This window comes from Pteronotus mesoamericanus, unplaced genomic scaffold, assembly GCF_021234165.1.
Source record: "Pteronotus mesoamericanus isolate MK-2021 breed Mesoamerican mustached bat unplaced genomic scaffold, CSHL_Meso_final scaffold_167, whole genome shotgun sequence".
In the NCBI taxonomy this organism is placed as follows: Eukaryota; Metazoa; Chordata; class Mammalia; order Chiroptera; family Mormoopidae; genus Pteronotus; species Pteronotus mesoamericanus.
In genome coordinates this window covers 23797192-23818672 of record NW_026555308.1, presented here as the reverse complement: position 1 = coordinate 23818672, position 21481 = coordinate 23797192, and the positions used below count along the sequence as shown (strand labels likewise).

The following is a 21481-nucleotide window of genomic DNA, read 5'->3' as shown; positions in this document are numbered from 1 at the left end:
TGACCACTCAGTACACATGCTCACTCAACAGTGCCTACCACCTCTGCTGACCCAATGAAGTTGTCATTGTTCATGCATGCGCATTCCAGTCCACTCTCCTTGGCTGCCAGGTTACATTAATGTTGTGCAAACCATTCCCATTATATTAATAATGGCTGAACTTCTTCCAGGCAGACCTCGTATGTACCTACCTATTTGTCTTTCCTTCTTTTCCTTTCTCTTTTTCCCTTCCTATCTTCCCTGTTACTCTGCTGATCCTTCCCTCTCCTTTGTAACATTTGGTTGTTACAGGTGATCCTACCAGCCTTGACTGTCGTGTATTTTTCCATTCTCTGGACACTAACCCACCTTTCTGGAGCAGGTGCTTCCCAGGTGAATATGGGTCTGAGGAGGGGAAATGGGAATGAAGGAGTAACCCTTCCTTCCCCTGAAGGTACTGTCTCCACAGAAACAGCTGTTGAGTTTGAAGGACAGAATGGTGGCCTTCTGCGAACTCTGCCAGGGCTGCCTCTCAGATGTGGATCCTGAGATCCAGGAACAGGTGAGCATTTAATCAAGAGGGATCAAGGAGGCAAGTCTTCCTATGGTTTGAGGAATCCCTTTCTCAGGAGAAATTAGTTGTGTAATACTGATCTTGGTCTGTGTTCTGACCTTTTTAAGCATTCTTTTTTTTCCCCCCTAACAGGCTTTTATTTTATTAAGTGATCTACTTCTCATCTTCAGCCCTCAGATGATTGTGGGGGGACGTGATTTTCTTAGGCCCCTTGTCTTTCTTCCTGAAGCTACTCTTCAGTCTGAGCTAGCCAGCTTCCTCATGGACCACATCTTCATCCAGCCTGGAGAACTGGGCAAGGGTATAGGAGTTGTCTACCTGGGGCTGAGGAAGGGTCTGGGGCTTGGGCCTACCTCAGGCAAATAGGACAGGAGGCCTAAATCTGTGGTTCTTATGTTTCCATTCTGCATTTGATATGAGCCAGGCCATTCCCAGGAGGACCATTTACAGATAGAGCAGCTGCACCAGCGGCGCCGCCTTCTGGCTGGGTTCTGCAAGCTGTTGATTTATGGGGTGCTGGAAATGGAAGCAGCTTCAGATGTTTTCAAACACTATAACAAGGTACAGTGTGGCACTAAGCTGACAACAGGTACAACTGCAGACATTGTAGCACTACAGAAAGGAGAAGGGGGTGGAGATTATGTTATCAGGCTTAAAGGAAAAATAGGAGAGAAAGAACAATAGGAGTTTCGAATAAAGGAACAAAGAAAGGAAACTTAGTAGCAAACAGTGATGGAGAAAAAGTTGTTAAGAGGAAGAAATTCATTGGAGAGGAAATACCTCTTTTCCTAAACCCAGTCTATGGAATGGGTTAATATAAGAAGAGGGAACAAAATGGAAGAGGGTATCAGTTTTCACAAGATACCTAGATGTGTACTTCAGTTTCCTCAACCTATCATTGTATGGATTTCTATTGTATTGATTTCTATTTAGTGAGCATCTACTACATGCCAAGCAGCATTCCAAACACTAAGAGCAAAGCATTGAATAAAATAGACAAAAGTTCCTGCTTCAAAGAGCTTCTCTTCTAGTGGGGTGAGACTCAGAGCGAAGGTTTCAATGCTGGATGAGAGGATGCACTGGTAGGCTTACTAGTCTCCAAGATATGGGCTCAAGGAAGAGTTTCTTCCCTTATTTATTTGCCTAAACTCTAATTTATTTTGGGTTTTGCGCCTATAGGCTAGAGATGAGGTGTAGTCTGAGTAGTTACATACTTAGATTTATGTTTCCCTACCTAAGTCACTTTTGGAAGGAGTCTTAATTAGGAATGTAAAGAGGAAAACCAAATAGAAACAATCTTCCTGTAGTCGAACACTGTCTTCTCCATTTCTTCTCCCTCAGTTTTACAATGACTATGGTGACATAATCAAGGAAACATTAACTAGAGCAAGGCAGATTGACCGAAGTCATTGTTCCCGAATCCTGCTGCTGAGCCTCAAGCAGGTATGCTCTTCTGCCTAGAGTGCCTCAGAATTATGGCATGCCCTCTGTATTGTTTACAGACTCTCTGTTCACCCGCAGCCATTTAGAATGTGAAATCCTTAAGAACAGGAACTTTCTGATTTTTTTTCACTGTTACTTTACATGACATCTCCCTGATAATCACTAGACCCACAAAAAGTATTTTTTAACTGAAGAACAGTTTTCACACCAACTCTAGAAATTCAGGTATTAGTTGGGACTTAGGAACACCAACAATAAAGTGATAGGGAGTTTCTAATTTTTAAAAATCTGTTCTCAGCCTCCTTTGGTTACCACAGACATTTTTATTTATTGTTATAGAGCAGGGGTGAAAGCTCTCTCTGATGCAGTGGTTAGGGGAAGGGATAGTGTCCTGGGAGGAAAGAAAGAATAAAAGTAACAGGCAGCATCCCAAGCCCTTTAGAATTTCTAGACAGAGAAGAGAATGCTTTACTTCTCTATTTCTACCTGTTCCTCCCTCTGTCGAATGTATCATGTGTCTTGGACACAGCTGTACACAGAACTGCTGCAGGAACAGGGGCCCCAGGGCCTGAATGAGCTCCCAGCCTTCATGGAGATGAGGGACTTAGCCCGGAGGTTTGCCTTGAGCTTTGGACCCCAGCAGCTACAGAACCGTGACCTTGTGGTCATGCTACACAAGTAAGATAGTATTGGTTGGAAGTCAGTGTTCTTGAAATTTCCTAAGAAGGCTAAGCCAAAAGCTGTGTACAGGGAGAGCTGGGAATAAGGTCTTGGAGGGAGGATAAGCATGTTGAGAAGAAGCGATCAGGTTGGCAGAGGGACAAGCTATGGGAGACAAGCTGGGGACAGGAGGAGGGTATACTTGGACCGCCCTGGGACAGATGTGGAAAGGGACTGTTTTCCTAAAATAATTCTGCTCAACCAAGGGAAGGCATCAAGTTCTCCTTGTCCGAGCTTCCTCCAGCTGGATCCTCCAGTCAGCCTCCAAATCTTGCATTCCTGGAGCTCCTTTCAGAGTTTTCCCCCCGACTTTTCCATCAGGACAAGCAGCTACTGTAAGTTCTGAGTGGGTGGATAAAGATGTGGATTAGGGAAGAAGGGGATGGTGAGGGCCCAGTGACCATTTCAGCTGGATGAGAGGATGCACTCTTCATTCTCTCATCCCACCCCTTGCTTTAGACTGTCCTACCTGGAAAAGTGTCTGCAGCATGTCTCCCAGGCCCCTGGCCATCCCTGGGGTTCAGTTACCACTTACTGCCACTCCCTCAGCCCTGTAGAGAACACAGCAGAGACCAACGCTCAGGGCTACCCCCACTCCAAGAAGCGGCGCATTGAAGGTAAAGTGCCGTGTGTGTGTCCTGTGTATGTATACTGTATGTACAGGTATCAGGATCCCCAGCACTACTTCCGTTAATGTCACTGTGTGGATAAGCAGCATATGGTCTTTTGTCACCTTCAAACTTTTGCCTTTGGTTAAATAAAAAATATTTATTGAGTATCTACTACTCATTTTATCAAGACGTATTTAGCCAACTTAAAATAGCAAACCCCCATGAAAAATCAATTAGAAACTAATGATAAAATCAAAGATTGAACCAAGATCTGCACATTTGGGGTGCCCCATTCTAACATCTTGTATTTTGTTATTTTACAAATTATAAATATTTCTACACAACCTTCATGATTTTTTACCTTCAGATCACCAACTATCCTATAGTTCACCTAAGGGTTTTTTCTTTAAACTAATTTTCTTATATAGACTCATCTTAACTGATGTCCTAAAAATAACAAGTTTGATGTGATTAACACAGTAGTAGTCATTCTTTATTCTCCCCATCCTCCCAACCCTCGGCAAGACCACCAATCTACTCTGTATCTCTGGATTTGCCTATTTTTGACACTTTATAAAATGGAATCGTATACTATGTGGCCTTGTGTATCTGACTTCTTCCATTTAGCATAATGTTTTCAAGTTTTATCCATGCTTTAGCATGTATCAGTACCTCATACCTTTTTATGGCTGAATAATATTCCATTGTATGGAAAGGCCACATTTTATTTATCCATTCATCAGTTGATTAACATTTAGTTTTTTTCCTCATTCTTATGCATAATGTTGCTATGGACATTCATGAACAAGTTTTTGCATGGACATACGTTTTCAGTTCTCTTGAGCTACACCTAGGGGTGAAATTGCTTGATCATATGATTAATCCATGTTTAACTTTTTGAGGAACTACCAAACTGTTTTCCAAAGTGCCTACATCATTATACAATCCCAGTATCAGTGTATGAGAACCCCAGTTTCTCCATGTTCTTGCCAATATTTGTTATTGTCTATCTTTTTTATTTTATTCACCTTAGTGGCTATGAATTGGTACCTCGTTGTTTAAATTTTTATTTCCTTAAATAACTAATGATGCTGAGTATCTTTCATGTGTTTATTGACTGTTTATAAATCTTCATTAGAGAAATGTTTATTCAAATCCTTTGCTCCTTTTAAAATTGGCTTGTCTTTTTATTGTTGAGTTGTAAGAGATCTCTATATATTTTAGATAAAAGACAGATATGATATCCAAAAGTTTTCTCCCAACCTGTGGGTTGTCTTTTCATTTTCTTTATGGTGTCTGTTGAAACACAGAAGTTCCTAATTTTGATGAAATCCAACTTACCTAGTTTTTCTTCTGTTGTTTATGCTTTTGGTGTCATTTTAATAAATCATTGTCTAATCCAAGGTCATGAAGATACCTATGTTCTCTTCTAAGAGTTTTCTAGTTTATCTCTTATATTTAGGCCTGTGATCCATTTTGAGTTAATTTTTGTATATGTTGTGAGGTAGAGTATGATTTCTTTTTAATGCTTTCAGTATACTACCTAAAATTATCCCTTCTACCACCAAGAAACTTTGCTTTAATCAATTAGCTAATAAATATTTGTTAAAGACCTACTATATGCAACATACTGTGATAGATGTTTTAGAGACCATGAAGCAGCTTGCCATCTATTAGGAAAGAGAGAAAATACATTTATAGAAAATCTGAATTATAAACAGTCACCAGTAAATGATAATTTCCTGAGCGTTTGAGAATTTACAGATACATGGTAAATAATTCAGGGAAGGAAGTTATCACTTTAAGGTTAGTTGATCTTTGAAGGCCTAATCAAGAATATGGAATTTAAGCTGGAACTTGAAAAATGGGTAAGATTTATATAAGCTGAACAAAGGGGGAATGAACACCATGGACTAGCAGAATAGCATAAGCCAAACATAGGAAGCTATGCTTTAGGCAAAGCACATGGTTGTATTGATTGGTTTGCCTAAAATAGGGTTTGTAAAGGTAGGATGACACTAATAAGATTGGTTCCACTGTTCATTAAACAGATGCTTATTGAGCACCATGTGCCGAGAATACAGCAATGAACAAACAAAAGACAAATACCTCTTTCTTTAGAGTGTCAAGTAGTGATAATGTGCTGTGGCAAAAAGTGGGGGGTGGAGAGGATGAGGAAAAACTGACAGGATGGGGATTATGGTGTTGTAGAAAGTGATCAGAGAGAAACCTCTCAGAGAGTGTGAAGGTTGGGCAAGAACCTAAAGAAAGTAGGGAGGGTGCTTGGTGTATATCAGAATAGTTTATCAGAGGAGCAACCAGTCCAAAGGCCGTGATAGGGGATGTGTCTGGCACGTTCAAGGAACAACAGAGAAGACCAGAATAGCCAAATGGAGAGTATGTAGGATATGAGAACAAAGATGTCATAGGAGCCCCTAGATGTCAGAATGCATGACACAGAGTAAAGACTATGGAGTGAAATGAGAAAACATTGTAGGATTTGAGTAGAGGAGTGACAGGATCTGCTTTATGTTTTAAAAGTATCCTTCTGGCTGCTGTGCTGAGAAGTGACCAGAGGGACAGACAAGGGTAGAAGCAAAGGAGCCACTGATGAGGCTGTTGGGGGAGTCCAGATGAGAGAGGAGACAGGATAGAATGGGGAGAGTGGCAAAGGTGGTGAAAAGTGGCCAGATTCTGAATATATTTCCAAGATACCACTAATAGGACTTCCTGAGAAACCAAATGTGTGATAGAAGACAGAATTCTTGGGAGTTGAGGGTGACTCCAAGAATTTTGGCCCAACAATTGAGAGGATAGCATTGATAGGAGATGGAGAAGGCTGTGAGTGAGATCAGGACTTTGGTATTAGCCATGTTTTTACAGATGGAGATGTTGGAGTGACAGCTGGGGATAGGAATCTAGAGTTCAGGGGAGAGGCAAAAGCTGCGATGAATTTGGGAGTTGGCATTTAAAGGTGTGAACCTGAATGATTAAGGAAGCCAGTGATGGTGGAGCAAAGGAGAGGCCCAAGGGCTGAGCACTTGGTCATTATACCATTAATGGTGAGATTAGGAGGCTCCACCTTGGGGTCCAAGGTTTCCTCTCTGGGGTTACAGGCTCGTGTGTGTGGCTCTTTCCTGTTATCTGTAGCCCTCCACTTTCTCACTTTCCAGGTTATTGGTTTCAGTGTACAAGCATGGCCATAAGGAGGGAGGGTAACAGGTGTGAATATTTACAGATGACAAATACTAATATCGATTTGACTCATATTTTCAAATAGTATTACCTGGGTTTTCTTAAACATTTTGGATTCCTCTGCCTTCTCACATCTCTGCAGGAGAGAGATTCTTAACTAGGTTCTTTACTTACTTACCCTTCATATCAGCACTACACCAACATTGCAGTCATTTCATTTTTTTCTGGCTTTTTGAAAATTTGCCATTCCATTTTTGTTCCTCCCTACCCCTTCCATCATAGTTTCGGGTCCCAAAACTCTATTGCCATTTTAAGCTTTTTCTCACTACAGAAATCTTGAATGAATAGGACTTTAGATGTCTTCATTTATTAACTGAGACCTCTGAGTCTTAGGGGAGTCCAACCCTCTCTCACATTCATGTTCAAGTGTTACTGTTTATATGTGAAAAATATGTTTATATCTCTTTTTATCATATTTTTAAGATGTGTAGTAAGTTTTTTTTTTTTTTTTGGACAAGTCCTAGATAAGCTTTTTTTTTTTTTTTTTTTTTTTTTGAGAAAAGTTGCTGATATCTTTATTGCTTTGCAGTGCTCAGGAGCTCTTGGTGGGGTAGACCTGCTCCCTCCTGACCTTCATGGGCTTCTGGCTGCTCAGGATGGTGCTGGCCCTGCATATGGTGACCACACACAGATTCAAACAGTACTTGTTCTTGTGCAACATGTGCTGGATAGTGCTCAGGGTGTCCTGGGCATTCTTGTTGATGGTGGTTTGCATGTAGGGGGTGGCCAGCTTTTATTGGCCCTCTTTCTGCTTCATGATGACCCACACCTTTGCCATCAGCCTCTGGCTCCATACCCACCATCTTGTGGTGAATGAGCCCATTGTAGCAGAAGGAGTTGTGTGCCTTCAGAGTATTGGGTTCCGTGCTGTATGTCTGCTTATTTCTCTTTATCAGGAAGATGGAGCAGTTCCATATGACTGTCCATTGCTGGTAGACAGACATGGTAGCTGTTCTCTCACTGTGGTGGCAGGAGATGGAAAGAGCTAGATACACTTCTATAATCTTTATTCTTTTAGTACATAGGGCTGCATTCATTTTTTAGTTGTAACGTAATGAGGCCATTTAGGTTTTCCATTTCCTTCTTAACTTTTTCTAACCAAACCCAGGTCTTGAAAAAATAAAACTGTCCATGGCAGTACCTGGTCTACAGTTTATATGTGCATCTGCTTCTTTGCAGGCTCCTCTAGGCAGCACAGAGAGGACATCTCTTCATTCCAGGAGGAAAGCCTACAGCTGAACAGCATCCCACCTATACCCACCCTTACTTCCACAGCAGTGAAGAATAGACAGCCCCTGGGGGGGTTGGAAGAGATGGAAGAAGAAGGTGGCTCAGAATCAGAGTTTACCCAAGGGTGAGGCCTGCCAGGGAGAATCCGGGTGTCTGATTTCCTAGTCTGTTGTCTTGCCATCTCCATCTTGCTGTTTTTGTTCTGTTCTCACCAGCAGCACTCCCTCATTGTTGGATCCTTCTCTAATCCTTTTCAATTTTACTAGCTCTACATTTTTCTCTTTTTTCCTATGCTCTGAGCTCTTCTCCCCTTTAATGCCAGCCACCTTACCTTTTCTTTTTACCCTTTACTTTCGTATACTGTCACTGATCCTACATAATTCCCAACAGCCAACTCCCTAGAGGCACCCAGAGGTCCAGGTTCTTGAGTCCACAGCATTTCCAGACTGCATTCAACCCTTCAGGTCCTGGTCTAGGCAACCGGCTGACCCGGTGAGCTTTTCTCATTATCTTCTGTCTTCACTTCAGATCTGTTAGCCATGGTAAGGGGTTCTCCCCTTATCCATTGTTTCTGTGCTAATGCTTTTTGGAATAGTTTTAACCACAGAACAGTTCCTTCTGGTATAATGTGGAACTCCAGTATGTAAAACTGATAGAGTAGAGCTGCTAGTTAAAGCAGGAGTGGGAACCTAGAGCCCTGCTGTACTTACTGCTCACCCCTGCTTCCCTGGGGTGCCTTTGAGAAACTCTCAGGGGTCTTTAAAGAGCAGTTTGGAAACTTCTACCCTTTGCTACTGCCATCAGACTCAGCCTTATGGAAGAGGATGAAGAAGATTTAGAAATTCAGAATGAGTCAGGTGAAGAATGGCAAGATCCAAACAAGGTGAGTGGACCCAGCATTCCCTTCTCTGTCCAGAACTAGAGACATATATGAGATAGAGAAAACTAGAGTGATTCTTCTCTATCAGTCCTAATGATGTGTTTGTCCCTGAAAGATACTTAGGACTTTTTGAAAGCATCGCAGAGTAAAAGAAGGAGATTTGTTAAGTTGCTTTGCGCTTTGCTGGGATTTTACTTTTATTAAAGAAACTTAAAAAAATATATACCAAAAAGGACTGAAATAGCACTCCAAATAAGTATTTTGCCTCTAAATCCAAATTGAAAGGGGTCCTAGAGCTAGAGATGGAAGGTCATTTAGCCCAGTCTTGCAATCCATTCATTACGTCTCTTCATAACATACACAGGCACTTGGGCACCCTGTGTTCCCTCCTGTCTCTTTAGAAGGCTGCACCAGTCTTTGTTTCTCCACTCACTCCCTTTTCTACCCCAGCCTCACTGCTTCCCCAGGAGGAAGGACTGCCAGTTGAGTAGGAAAAGCTTGTCATTTGAGTAAGGTGACCCAAGAGTCCTCAATTCTACCACTTTATCAAGTTAGTTCTTTAAGCCCTCTTCGCCTCCTCCTCTTTAAAATGAAGTTTTTACACAAAATACAAAATGAAAAAGAACAAAAAGAATATAAACAAAATGAGTATGAGTCTGCTGCCATTATCGTTCTGCTCCCTTCTCTGTTCTTTGAGGAAAGAGAAAGGATGGAATAAAGCAGGAGAATGGAGGTCTTACCCTCAGAAGGAAAAACCAGACAATGACAACTTTAAACCAGAGACTAGCAAACAAGGCCTTGATTAAGATTCTGTAGTCTTTCCTAAAGTCCCCTCAGGAGAAATCCCATTCTCAGATTCCAAAATGGAACAAATTTAAGGGGCTTAGCACGTCAGAAGAGGAGGTACTTCTCCGATGACTTTAGGAAGTCTAGGCCTGAACCTCATGCCCACCCTGCCTTTCTTAATTTTCCCTCCCTGACTGCCTCAGGGGCCTAGTGCAGCCCTTACTTGTTATTCAAAGGGAACTTTGTGGTTGCCTGCAATGTGGTGGGAGTAAAGGAAGGACCTTTCTGACTTTTAATCCCATTCTTTCTAGCACTCTTACCCCAGTGAGCCTGGAATGGACCTCTTGGATTCTACAGAGCTGAACATTGAGGTGAGCGGCCCCAAAACAGAATGTGGACAGCAGGGTAAGAGGAGTTGAATTATGTGTTCTTGGGATGTGCTGGCAGATAATTTGTGTATCTGCCATTAGATGTGAAGAAAGGCCACAGCCCATGGCCTGCCCTCTCAGCTGTGTCCAGAGCTTTAAGATCAGCCCTGGGAGGAGGGCAGGAGAGGAATTAGAATTGCCATCTGTAGGACCTTGCAGTCATCTCTTTGCCCTATGTTCTGCCATGTCTCTGTGTTTGCCTTTCAACTTTCTCATTACAGGATTTCTGACATGACTCTGCGCCCTTACCTATCTTCACCCACCACCTCAACAATATGACCACTTGGAAAAGGCAAACAGGAAAAGGAAGCAAAAGGAAGCAAAAGGAACCATTACTTCAGGCCCACCTCTGGTCTCTGAGGGGAAGAAGAAGTGGGCTTTCCTTTCTAACCTAACATTTTCCTGATGATGTCGGCATAGAGAATCCTTAAACCCCATCATTCCTAATACACCATGGTTCTGTCCCTCTGTTTGAGCAGAGGGCCTGTTTCCTGCTGTTTGGATGGGTGGGGGCTTCACCTTAGTATCTGAGAGGGGCACTACTTCCCTGTGTTGAATTGAAAGAGCATAACAGTTTTCCTGTATTTTTGGAACATCTTTCCCAGCCTCTTTTGTGCCCTAGTGATTAGCTCAATAAACATGTTTGAGTCAGCTGGGTCCCAGGTGCGGCTTGAGATTGTTAAACTGATAGAGATTGGGTCTTTGCTGGTTTCTTAAATGGCCCTGCCCAGCCCCATAGCCTGTTGTGCAGGTGCAGCCCTGCACACACCCAAGGTGCTTATAGTATACTGGCTCTCAAGGATCTATTGCTTAGTAACTGAGAGACTGGCTGTGTTTGAGTAGTTTATCTGTTGAGAACATTTTAGGCTGAAGACGAAAGGTAGTATCCAGATCAGCTGGAGGGTGCACCTGCCTGTCCCACCTACACTGAGGCCAGGTCAGTCCGTATATCTTGGCAGCCTTCACATAAGGGTTCTTTCCAAGGGTAATTTTATGCCCTCATCCCCAAAACACCTGTAATAATTTGAAATTTTATAGAATTTCGGTATATGAGAGTTAGGAGGTAACTTTGAAGTTATTCTAAGTGTCCAACCCTAAAATCCAATAGGAGGTAACTTTGAAGTTATTCTAAGTGTCCAACCCTAAAATCCAAGTCTTTGACATCACCTTCTTCAATTCTTGCCTTCCCGAGCTAACTCTCACCAAGTCCTGTCAAGTCATTCTCCAAAATATTCAGTCTGATCTGTCTCCTCTTTCATTTCCACCATCATCTCTCACTTAGATTGCCATAAAATAACCTATGGAAATTGGCTTTCTTGAAACACTGACTTGTTTGTTCTTATTCTGCTGTTGGGAGCAGCACAGCCCCTCTGTTCTCTCTTTTCCCTCTGATAAGCAATCAACTATATGAAGACACTGTTGTCATTTTCTACTTTAACTATTTTCTTTTGTGGTTTAAGGAACCCTTCTCTCTCTCCTTTTAGATATGATTTCCAGTTCATCCCTGTACTAGGCATCTGCTTTAAGTTCAAGTTTTCACTGTGGTCTTCTGGGCTGAAGACAGCCATCCAGCTAGTGGTCTCTGCAGAAGGAACCATGACTTCCTGCAGGTCACTCAGCCAAACCCATTGTTTTTCCTTCTTTCCCCTTCCTCCTAGATAAAAAATAGGAGTTGGGTTTGTGAGTCTCCTTTTAGAAAGGCAGCCTACCAGTACCCCAGGGGCAGCTAATGCATTCAGAGATGTTTAGTCTGTGTTCAGGTGGAACAGCTTCAGGAAAAGGAGCCTTTTCTATGGGATCTGAGAATAGAATGGGAAGACTAAAGTGAAGGTATGGAGGTCACTGAGGACCCAGGAGAGGAAAGATTCCTGAATTACTTAAATTCCAACCAAGCTGAGGGTACTTCATGAGATCAAAAGAGAAACTTGGAAGCTCTGTAAATGTTGGCGATATGTATGCAGCCAGATAGCCCAATGTAGTGAATTGAGGTCTAACCTTAGAATCTGTGCAAGCATTATACCATGCTCCCCAAATTCTTACCACTGCGCTGAGAGGTTGGGTTCTAGGTCCTCTCCCCTTGAATGTGGGCTCTGTGATTGCTTTAATAGAATATGATGGAGTGATGCTATGCCAGTTTCCAAGCCCAGATCTTAAACTGGCAGTTTCCACATCCTCTTCTTTGAGATAATCACTCTTGGAACCCGGTCACCATTCTGTGAGAAAGTGCCAGTCAGCTGAATGGAAAGGCTATGTGTAAGTGTTAAGCCAACAGCTCTAGCTGAGGTCCCAGACTGCTTCCAGCATCAATCACGAGACATGGTGCAGATGTGAGACATACGATTCCAACACCCAGCTTTTGTCTTCTGGTTGAAGCTCCAGGAATCAGGGAGTAGAAACAAGCCACCTTTCTGTGCCTTTTCCAAATTCCTGACTCATAGAATCCCTGAGCATGGTAAAAGGGTGCTGGTTACACCGCTAAGTTTGGGGTGGTTTGCTACATAGCACTAGTAACTGAAAAGTAACCTTAGATTCTTAAGACTCCAAATGTTTGGGCATCTTTTATCAGTTAAAAAGCTTTATATATTATATAAATATTTACTATATTATACACATTAAAAATATAATGGATGAGTTAGTGATGAACTAAATGTTTCTAAGTACTTTATTGGTTAATAGTACAATATACTTTTTTGCACTAAAAACGTAGTGAGAGCAAAGTGAGAAACATTTTTTAAATTATAGCTTAATACTTATTTTTTAAAATTCTCACCTGAGGATATATTTATTGATTTCAGAGAGAGAGAGAGAGAAACATCAATTGGTTCCCTTCCATATGCGCCCTGACTGGGGATTGAACCTGCAATCTAGGTATGTGCCTTGACTGGAAATCAAACCTGCAACCTTTTGGTGTACAGGATGATGCTCCAACCAACTGAGCCACCTGGCCAGGGCCATAGCTTAACATTGTGAGTCTAGCTGAAATCTTATTTTAATAGTTTTAATGACCTTCATAACTGAAAAGAATAGCTCTCAAAAAACATGTAAATCCAAATGGAATGGTTGCTGCTTTGGCTGCATTTACTATTTTAATAGATGAGCTAAAATCCATTTAAGTTACTCATTTAGAAGACTTGTAACAAGTCATAAAATGATTTCTAAGAGGAAATAACAGTGTTTGGAACCACATTGTTTGGGACCACAAAACCACTACATGCTGTAGCACATAAATTGCAGTCCGTCATACTAAGCTGTGGGTTTGTCTCTCTCCCCTTAGATTGCTGACCTTACTAGAGGTGAACCATGATATTTGGATCCCAGTGAGGGCACCAGTGTCACTTAATAAAAGTTAACTTCATTATATTTTTATCCTTAAAAATCAGAAATGTTAATCATTTTTTTCTGCATGACATCAGTGGATATTCTGTATACCACCTGTGGGACCCAGACCCCATCTTGACAACCATAGCTTGAAGGATTTTGTGCCAGTAAGCTCCTTGCCAGCAGAAGTAGAGCTGGAACTTCATGAGCAGCAGTTCCAGTTGGTTAGGCCCAGGCCAGGCTGGGACTGCAGCTGAGGCCAGCTCAGGCAAGAGAGGTGGAGGTCTCCACACAGGCTGAAGCTTACCCAGGTTGATAAATGATACCAAGTAATGAGTTTCAGGAGTGTCACTGCTGTGCATTGCCTGTTAGCTTACTCTTGAATAATTGCTTTTAAAATAATTTTAAGTAAGGTTTTTTCAACTCTTGTTGTGGCCATGAGCTCTGCCAGAAAGTGAGTTGTTGGTATTCTCTCCTAAATTATAAACTGAAGGGTTTTCCCCCCAAATTGCTGAGAAAAGTCTTCAGCTAATAGGTGAGTCACCCTCCTTTGAACTCCAAGCAGCACTGACTGGGGGCGGGGGGCGGGAGCAGTTACAAGGTGAAAGAATTTGTGTTTGGATGACATGAAAGGATGAGGTGGTAGAAAAGTCTTCCTTGAGCTCTGTAGTTGCTTCCCTGGGAATAGGGTAGAAGAGTGTAATCCCTGAAAGGATACACAAAACAAGTCTTAAGCACGGATTCACTGAAAACCCTAAGTATGTGTTGAGCTGGAATAGCTGGAGAAATAGGCACCTAAAGACAGGTCAGGATGGAGCAGAGAAATGGAAGGGTGACAAACCCACCAAAATGAATCCCAGTAAATTAAAGAAGACCTCTAGGGGGCAGAGGAGCTTAGAATCCTGGGGAAACTGGAAGGAAAATTAGGTAATTTGATAAAGTAGATTAGAACCAGCGAAGGCACTGAGTGGTATAGTAGGAAGCTGAAAAATAAAGCTTTTAGTGTGGTTGCAGTAGCCTCTCACATTAGAGGATGGTGGGACAGCCCAGTCTAGGAACTCTGTACAGGTTCCCCCTTGAAGGGGTGGACGACTTCTGTCTTTTGATAAAAACCTTATAACTCAGTTTAAAATTGTTAACTATATGTGGGAAAGACAGCTCAGCATAGTTGTTAATAGTGTGAGTTCTGGAGCCAAAATTTGTGTCAAGAGTTCAAATCTGAGCTTCACTGTGTGATCCTGAGCAAGTTATTTCCTCGTAAGGTAATTCTAAGTGTGAAGCTAACACATGAGACTCTCACAACAAATTTAGCACGTCATATACATTATATGTTACATCTGTTTTTTAAATATATATTTTATTTATTACGCTATTTCAGTTGCCCCATTTTTTTTCTTCCTTTAATTCCCCTCTACCTGGCACCTCCCCTCAACATTCTCCCCCTCCCCTAGTTCATGTCCAGGAGTTGTACATACAAGTTCTTTGGCTTCTCCATTTCCTATACTATTCTTAACCTCCCCCTGCCTATTTTGTACTTATTATTTATGCTCCTTATTCCGTGTACCTTTCCCTCCATTCTTCTCCCTCCCCTCTGATCTACATTTCTGTGATTCTGTTCCTGTTCTAGTTGTTGGCTTAGTTTGTTTTTGTTTTTGTTTTTTGTTTTAGGTTCAGTTGTTGATAGCTGTGAGTTTGTTGTCATTTTACTGTTCATAGTTTTTTTTTATCTTTTTCTTAGATAAGTCCCTTTAACATTTCATATAATAAGGGCTTGGTGATGATGAACTCCTTTCACTTGACCTTATCTGGGAAGCACTTTATTTGCTCTTCCATTCTAAATGACAGCGTTGCTGGATAGAGGAATCTTGGATGTAGGTCCTTGTCTTTCATGACTTTGAGTACCTCTTGTCAGCCTCTTCTTGCCTGCAAGGTTTCTTTTGAGAAATCAGCTGAGAGTCTTATGGGAACTCCTTTGTAGGTAACTGTCTCCTTTTCTCTTGCTGCTTTCAAGATTCTCTCCTTATCTTTAATTTTGGGTAATATAATTATGATGTGCCTTGGTGTGTGCTTCCTTGAGTGCAACTTCTGTGGGACTCTCTGAGCTTCCTGGATCTCCTGGAAGTCTTATTTCCTTGGCCAGACTGGGAAAGTTCTCCATTATTTTTTCAAATAAGTTTTTAATTTCTCGTTCTTCCTTTTATTCTGGCACCGCTGTGATTCAGATGTTGGAATGTTTAAAGTTGTCCCAGATATTCCTAAGTCTCTCCTCATTTTTTTGAATTCTTGTTTCTTCATTCTGTTCTGGTTGAATGTTTCTCTCTTTCTTCTGCTCCAGATCATTGATTTGAGTCCCAGTTCCTTCCCTTCACTGCTGGTTCTCTGCATATTTTTCTTTATTTCACTTTGCATAACCTTCACTTTTTCCTCCATTTTGCGACCATACTCAACCTTCAAGCATCCAGATTACCAGTGTTTTGAACTCTGCATCTGATAGGTTGGCTTTCTGTTTATCACTTAGTTCTCTCTTTGGAGCTTTGATCTCTTCTTTCATTTGGGCCATATTTCTTTCTTAGTGCACCTGTTACCTTAGAAGGCGCAGAGCCTTAGATATTCGCCAAGGTGGGACAATCCAGGGCCCTGTGTTGTGACGCTGTATGTAGGGGAGGGGTCCGAGAGGGAACAATGCCGCTTGCTTGGCGCTCAGCTGGCGTTCAGTCACTTTGCCTGCTACCCACAAGCAAATTTGGCCCTTCTGGTGCTGATTCCCGGGTGGGTGGGTTTGTGTACATTCTAGGACCGTATGGGTCTCTCCAACAGACTCTCCTGTGAGGCTGGGAGTTCTCCTTCCACCACTATTCCCGTAGGTTTTTACCTACAGAGGTTTTGAGTCTTTCTTTTCTCACACTGGAACCCTGGATTGCGTGGCCCGTCTTGCCTCGCCCCCCCCAGCCCCCAGCTGTTCCTCCCGATTTATCCGCACGCAAATGTGGAACTGCCTGGTCTGCCAGCCACCTCCTTGCCTGCCCGGTCCTCCAGCTGCTGCCTTGCCACATGTCCCCTCCGCCTCGGTTGCCTGTCTCTGCCCCTCCTACCGGTCTGGAGGAATGTTTCTTCTTTAGCTCCTTGGTTGTTGGACTTACATGTAGTTCAGTTTTCTGGCAGTTCTGGTTATTTTTTGTTTTTAAATTTGTTGTCCTTTCGGTTGTGTGAGGGGGCAAAGTGTACCTACCTACCCTTCCATTTCAGATGAGGCAGAGTTCAGACGTGGGATTCAAAAAACTGAATCTCATGTCTCAGTTTTTATATTACTTTGATGTAGTAGCACAAGTTACCTCTTCACAACGTTTAAAATATATGTGAAAACTATATAGAGCAGTAACGAGTCTCACTCATGAGGAATATCTTATATAAAAGGATGGTTACCAGTACTCACCGAGGGCTTGAGCCAGATGTGAGCGAAGTATCACACCTACATAATTACTCTTAATTACACTGTGAAGCAGAGTCGATTCCTATGGAGCTATTGCTTCTCTGGGAGTTTATGGCACTTTGCCTAAGCTTGCAAAGCTAGAAAATTGTGATTCCAGTTCAAACTCTCCTGAACCTCATTCTAGAGACTGACCACAAGGGCTCTTTACACTGCAGCTAGATTTGGACTATGGCTGTCTGGATGTCACCAAGAGGTGTTAGAGTAGGAAGTGACTGTTAACCAGATTTGTGTCCCCTAACTTACACCTGCAGGCCTAAGAGGGATGATATGAACAACCCACGCCTGATTCAGGGCTTATGTCACTAGGTTTAATGACCTACTGTATCTCTGAAGATCAAAACTGTGGAGACTGTTGAGGATAGCAAAGAAAGTTCTGAAAGAACAAGGGCCCTAAGATATTCCAAAATATAAAAGCATCCTACTTAGGGCCATGTGGCAATGAAACAGAATAAGTAAAATAACAATGATAAGGAAAGAGAATCCAGAAGTATATCCATTTGTAAGAATTTATGATCAAGATGGCATTTTGAGACATTAAGGAAAGAGACTACTATTCAATAAATGGTTAGGGGACTTCTGGCTCTCTACCTACAATGTTACTCTATTTTACACTCCCCCAACCCACCCCCATTAAAATTATTCATGGGTTAAAAATCCCTCAGAGTTAAGAATAAACCGAAACTATAAAATGATGTTAAGAAGTCGACCTTCCTAAGCAGTATACAAAATTCAGGTATGATAAAAGATCGACAGTTTCAACTTCATGATAATTAAAGTAGGGAGGGGAATGAACAGCCTGTTGAAGGAGAATTTTGATGTTTTCTAGTCTATATTGTTTGAATTTTATACAATTAGAACTTACTGAGGAGACAACATGGCTTACAGGTGGAAAAAATGGAAAATGTTGGTGAGTAACTTTGTACCATGGTTTTTAATCCATCAATCACCAAGAATTGAGCTCCCTCATGTACTTGGATTATGTGGGGATTGAATAAAAGAGCCATCACTAGCGTATGTCTTCTGTGAGATGGTTGTCCAAGAAGGAAATGTTCTCTTGGGGACAGCTTCCTGGAGGTGGTAGAATTTGAGCTGGGCCTTGGAAAATGGGATTTCAGTGAATGAGAGACAAGAATCTTCCTGGCAAGGGTGGCTGAGGTTGGCAGCCTTGGGTGCCCCAGTCCTCTGCACCTACACTGGGCTGGGCCACCTTAAAGTGAGAGCTCTGCACAGGTCTCCCACCCTGTCAAGAGAACAGTAGTGGAAGAAGTGGTGAGGATAGGTCTGAGTCAGGTTGGAGATGGAATGTCAGGCCTGAGAAGGTCGAAGGTTTGAGAGAATGCTAACTGGGCTGAGGCTATCCTTACTAGCCTTTGAGGTGTGGGTGGGGTGACAGATTTATCCAGGAGACTGATTTGGTTTATGGTTAACATCACAGGATTAAACAGATGCTGGATCAGGCAGGTGGGCAAACCAGGAAGGTGACCACAGCCCTGAGGCAGAGCCACCTCTGATTTCTTGCCACATAGCGGACAAGAGAATCCTCAACAATCCCCTTGGCTCTAACCCTGAGCTCACTAAGCTACTGTCATCCCAGAGTCAAACTCAGCCCAAGACAGAATGCAAAGCATTCTGATCACTTGTCACTGCTTATACAGCAGCACTCTATAAATGGACATAATCAGAGAAACAATTTGGAGCAACGCTTTGTGGAAAAAGACGGCCTGAGTCAGGGAGGTGGCAGTAGGAGTGATAAGAAATCAGGTGGCCATGGTAGGAAGCCCTCAGGATTTCCTGATGGGCTGGAGATGAAAGAAGAGTCACAGATGACTATGCTTTAGGCCTGTGCATTTGGAAGCCAGTAGCCCTCAACTGGGGGCTGCAGATGAGGCAGAGTTCAGTTTTGGGCATGCTTGTGATGTTGGGAGGGAGAGGGTGCTCTGGGCCAGAGATTTAAATGTGGGACAGGTTGGCATATAGACAGTGAGAACACCTGAAGTGGGTGGACAGTGGATAAGTGATGGGTCACACTGGGCTTGGCTCTTAGGTAGCCGCCCCCTGCTGGCTTTCCTGCTTACAGGTCCTCCTCTACCCACATTCCTCCACTCTCCCTATCTCTTAGCTGGGAGGGCCTGGATCAGAGCCTTCTTCCTAAGGAGAAATAAGGGTTCCCTCCCTCCTGACGAAGGATATTCTTTTCAGGTCCTCTTGCAGCATTCTTCCCTTCCCAGCCCCTCACCCTTCCCCAGGGTCTGCCCTGCCTAGGTTGTTACCCACAGACAGGGCCGGTAAAGGAACCTGTGCTGCCTGCCCTGCTCACACTAAAGCACAGTGTGGGGCAGCAAAAATCTTGTCACTGTCACTTTAAGTGTCCTCAGGGAGGGGGCTCATTGCCCTATGTTTAACAGCTGAGGTAGACAGAGGAGGAAGCGGATCTGGTTTGCAGAGAACACAGCCCAGCCGCCCCTGGGCCTCCTCACACATGAAAACTTCCTGCGATGAGAGCGGAAACAGGTGCCATCTCTACCATGAGAGCCCCCAGAGCCTGGGCCAGAAGGGAACCATGGGCAGGCCCCGGGCTCTGGTCCTGCTCTTGGCACTGCTGACACTCTGCATCACTGCTGGTGAGTAGGGGTGGCCGAAGAAAAGCAGAGGCCCTGGGGATGTGATGGAGACTCAGCCTTGAGCCCTTCCTATGTCTGCATCCCACAGGCACACCTGAGGTGTGGGTGCAAGTTCAGATGGAGGCCACCAAGTCCCCGTCCTTCACTATTCGCTGTGGATTGCTGGGATCTAGCTTTATCTCCCAGGTGACTGTGGACTGCAGGGGGCCCAATGGTCCTGGAGGAACCAAGCTGGCTGTGTTGGACTCAGAGTTTGGCACCAAAAAGTGGCCCCCTGCCCACCAAGTCTACTGGGAAACTAGAACCAGCGTCTCCCTCACCCTGGAAGAGTCTGAGGGGAGAAGCCCCAGTCCTAACACCACCTTCTGCTGCAAGTTTACTTCCTTTCCTGAGGGTTCGCAGGAGGCCTGTGGTAACCTCCTCGGCACAGATCAAGGTAGGGCTGATGAGCAGAGCCCAGAGAGGGCAGGGAGGGCAGGGAGAAGCTCAGGACACCAGCCACCAATCTGGTATGTCTCTCTTTGTGTACAGAGCTTCCTGCCCCTAGTGCAGCCCCTATTCTGCGGGCTGACCTGGCCGGGATCTTGGCGATCTCGGGGATCCTCCTCTTGGGCTGCATCTACCTTCTCTACATGCTGCATTGGCAGAAGCACCGGTGAGATCCAGCCCTGGCCAGGCTCAGTTGAAATCCTTACATCACTGGGCTCGCCACATGCTTTGTTTCTGACCCTCCTAACTCTCTCCCAGGTCTGTCATGAAGCTTCAGCCACCCCTTCGCAGTGCCCTGACAGAGTCACAAGCAAGGGTGAGGATCAGGGATGGCGTTGGAGCAGGGAACTCAGTGGGCTGGAGCTGGGGCCATGATGTGGAACCTCACTTGGGCCTTTTCCCCTATTACCCATGCAGGCAGCCAGCCAAACCTCCCTGGCTTCTCTCCACATCCCCTACGCCACTATCGCCACCAGCTACTTCTGCCCAGCAGATCTGGACACGGTCCTCCCACCCCAGCCATTGTCCAGGTGGGCACCGATCCCCACCCACACAGCACACCAGCCTGCCTGCTGGGCACCTCTGCCAGCCTCTGCCTGCAGCAGTTTCATCTCCATTGAGAATGGACTCTATGTTCAGACAGGAGAGAGGCCTCCCCACATCCGTTCCAACTTTATCCCTTTCTCTGACCCTCTGGGGCCCAGAGCCAAGGAGGGACATATAGGAGTTCAACGAGGGGCCCCAAGCCCACTCAGCCTTCCTCCACTCCCAGACCTCTAGGACCCCCTTCCATTGGTGTTCGCACATCTTATTAGGCTGCTAATAAGTGTTTCCGCACCTACCCAGCCAGGGCCCACTTGCTGTGGATGTGGTCAGCATATATGCTCGTGTGAGTTACATGTGGTCATGTGTGTGTATGAGAGGTGACAAAATCCATCCCAGGTTGTTTCCTGTTTTCAAGTCCCCAGCCCTCCCAGGCAATGTTAATAACTAAGTTAATAAAAATGGTTTATTTGACTGAGGTCTTGGCTGAGCCTTTTCTTCTTTGGGAGCTTGAGAGGTTAGAGGTATTTTCAACCCCTGGGAAGCAGGAGCCAGGTTAGAATCAGAAGGGGCAGAGCTTGAGTACAGGAGATCTCTGCTCTGCCCCAGCCCCACCCAGACAAGGGGTTCCTGGGGCTGGGGTGGCCCTGTCAGGCAGGGGACTCCTGCCCTGCAGACCTTGCTGAGGGACACCAGGTGAGATTGACAGGATTGGGGGTCCAATGGCCACAGGCAGGACAGCCCATATTCAAACCCCACCATGTCCTAGGACAGCACAAAGGCTTCTGGGGCTTCACCTTGAAAAAGACCTTGTGGTTTGACCTGGTGTCCCTACAACAGGGCTCCCTGAGATGGCCCGAGGGTGAGCCCTGCTACCCTCCTCCAGAGTTGACACTCAGAGGCAGGGGACCCCCCTCAGATCTTCCCACAGAGGCTTCCTCTTGTCCTCTTCTGTTACTAGGGCACCAGAACTACTCCCCACTGGCCACTGGCAGACAGGCCCACTTGACACAGGGACTGGACACACGTTCCCCTGCCCACTAATCTTTCCATCCAGGATGCAGCTCTCCTATAAATAGACTCAGCAGCATGGGCCTCACCACACCTTTGCCGC

At 44.2% G+C, this 21481-nt stretch overlaps 3 protein-coding genes across 3 annotated transcripts in view; 2 read left to right on the top strand and 1 right to left on the bottom strand.

Annotated features, from left to right (window-relative positions):
- The window catches only part of STAG3 (STAG3 cohesin complex component), a 28956-nt gene extending 18815 nt beyond the window's left edge, over positions 1-10141 (top strand). Inside the window, exons 21-33 of the mRNA XM_054589166.1 lie at positions 292-372; positions 449-541; positions 686-854; positions 978-1114; positions 1895-1996; positions 2526-2674; positions 2923-3051; positions 3176-3333; positions 7762-7936; positions 8203-8304; positions 8617-8695; positions 9790-9883; positions 10128-10141. Of these exons, the coding sequence (XP_054445141.1) occupies positions 292-372; positions 449-541; positions 686-854; positions 978-1114; positions 1895-1996; positions 2526-2674; positions 2923-3051; positions 3176-3333; positions 7762-7936; positions 8203-8304; positions 8617-8695; positions 9790-9883; positions 10128-10141 (1482 nt within the window). The remainder of the gene's footprint in view (positions 1-291; positions 373-448; positions 542-685; positions 855-977; positions 1115-1894; positions 1997-2525; positions 2675-2922; positions 3052-3175; positions 3334-7761; positions 7937-8202; positions 8305-8616; positions 8696-9789; positions 9884-10127) is intronic.
- LOC129083466 (60S ribosomal protein L28-like) lies at positions 7115-7526 on the bottom strand. Its single transcript, XM_054589310.1, is given in 2 exon segments — positions 7115-7346; positions 7348-7526. Coding segments are annotated over 2 exon segments (411 nt in total).
- A 9101-nt stretch (positions 10142-19242) lies between the features above and the next one.
- PVRIG (PVR related immunoglobulin domain containing) lies at positions 19243-20786 on the top strand. Its single transcript, XM_054589309.1, has 5 exons — positions 19243-19335; positions 19424-19771; positions 19867-19990; positions 20083-20140; positions 20242-20786. The coding sequence occupies exons 1-5, from the start codon at positions 19275-19277 to the stop codon at positions 20602-20604; spliced, it is 954 nt and encodes a 317-aa protein (XP_054445284.1). The 5' UTR covers positions 19243-19274; the 3' UTR covers positions 20605-20786.
- The last annotated feature ends 695 nt before the right edge of the window (positions 20787-21481 follow it).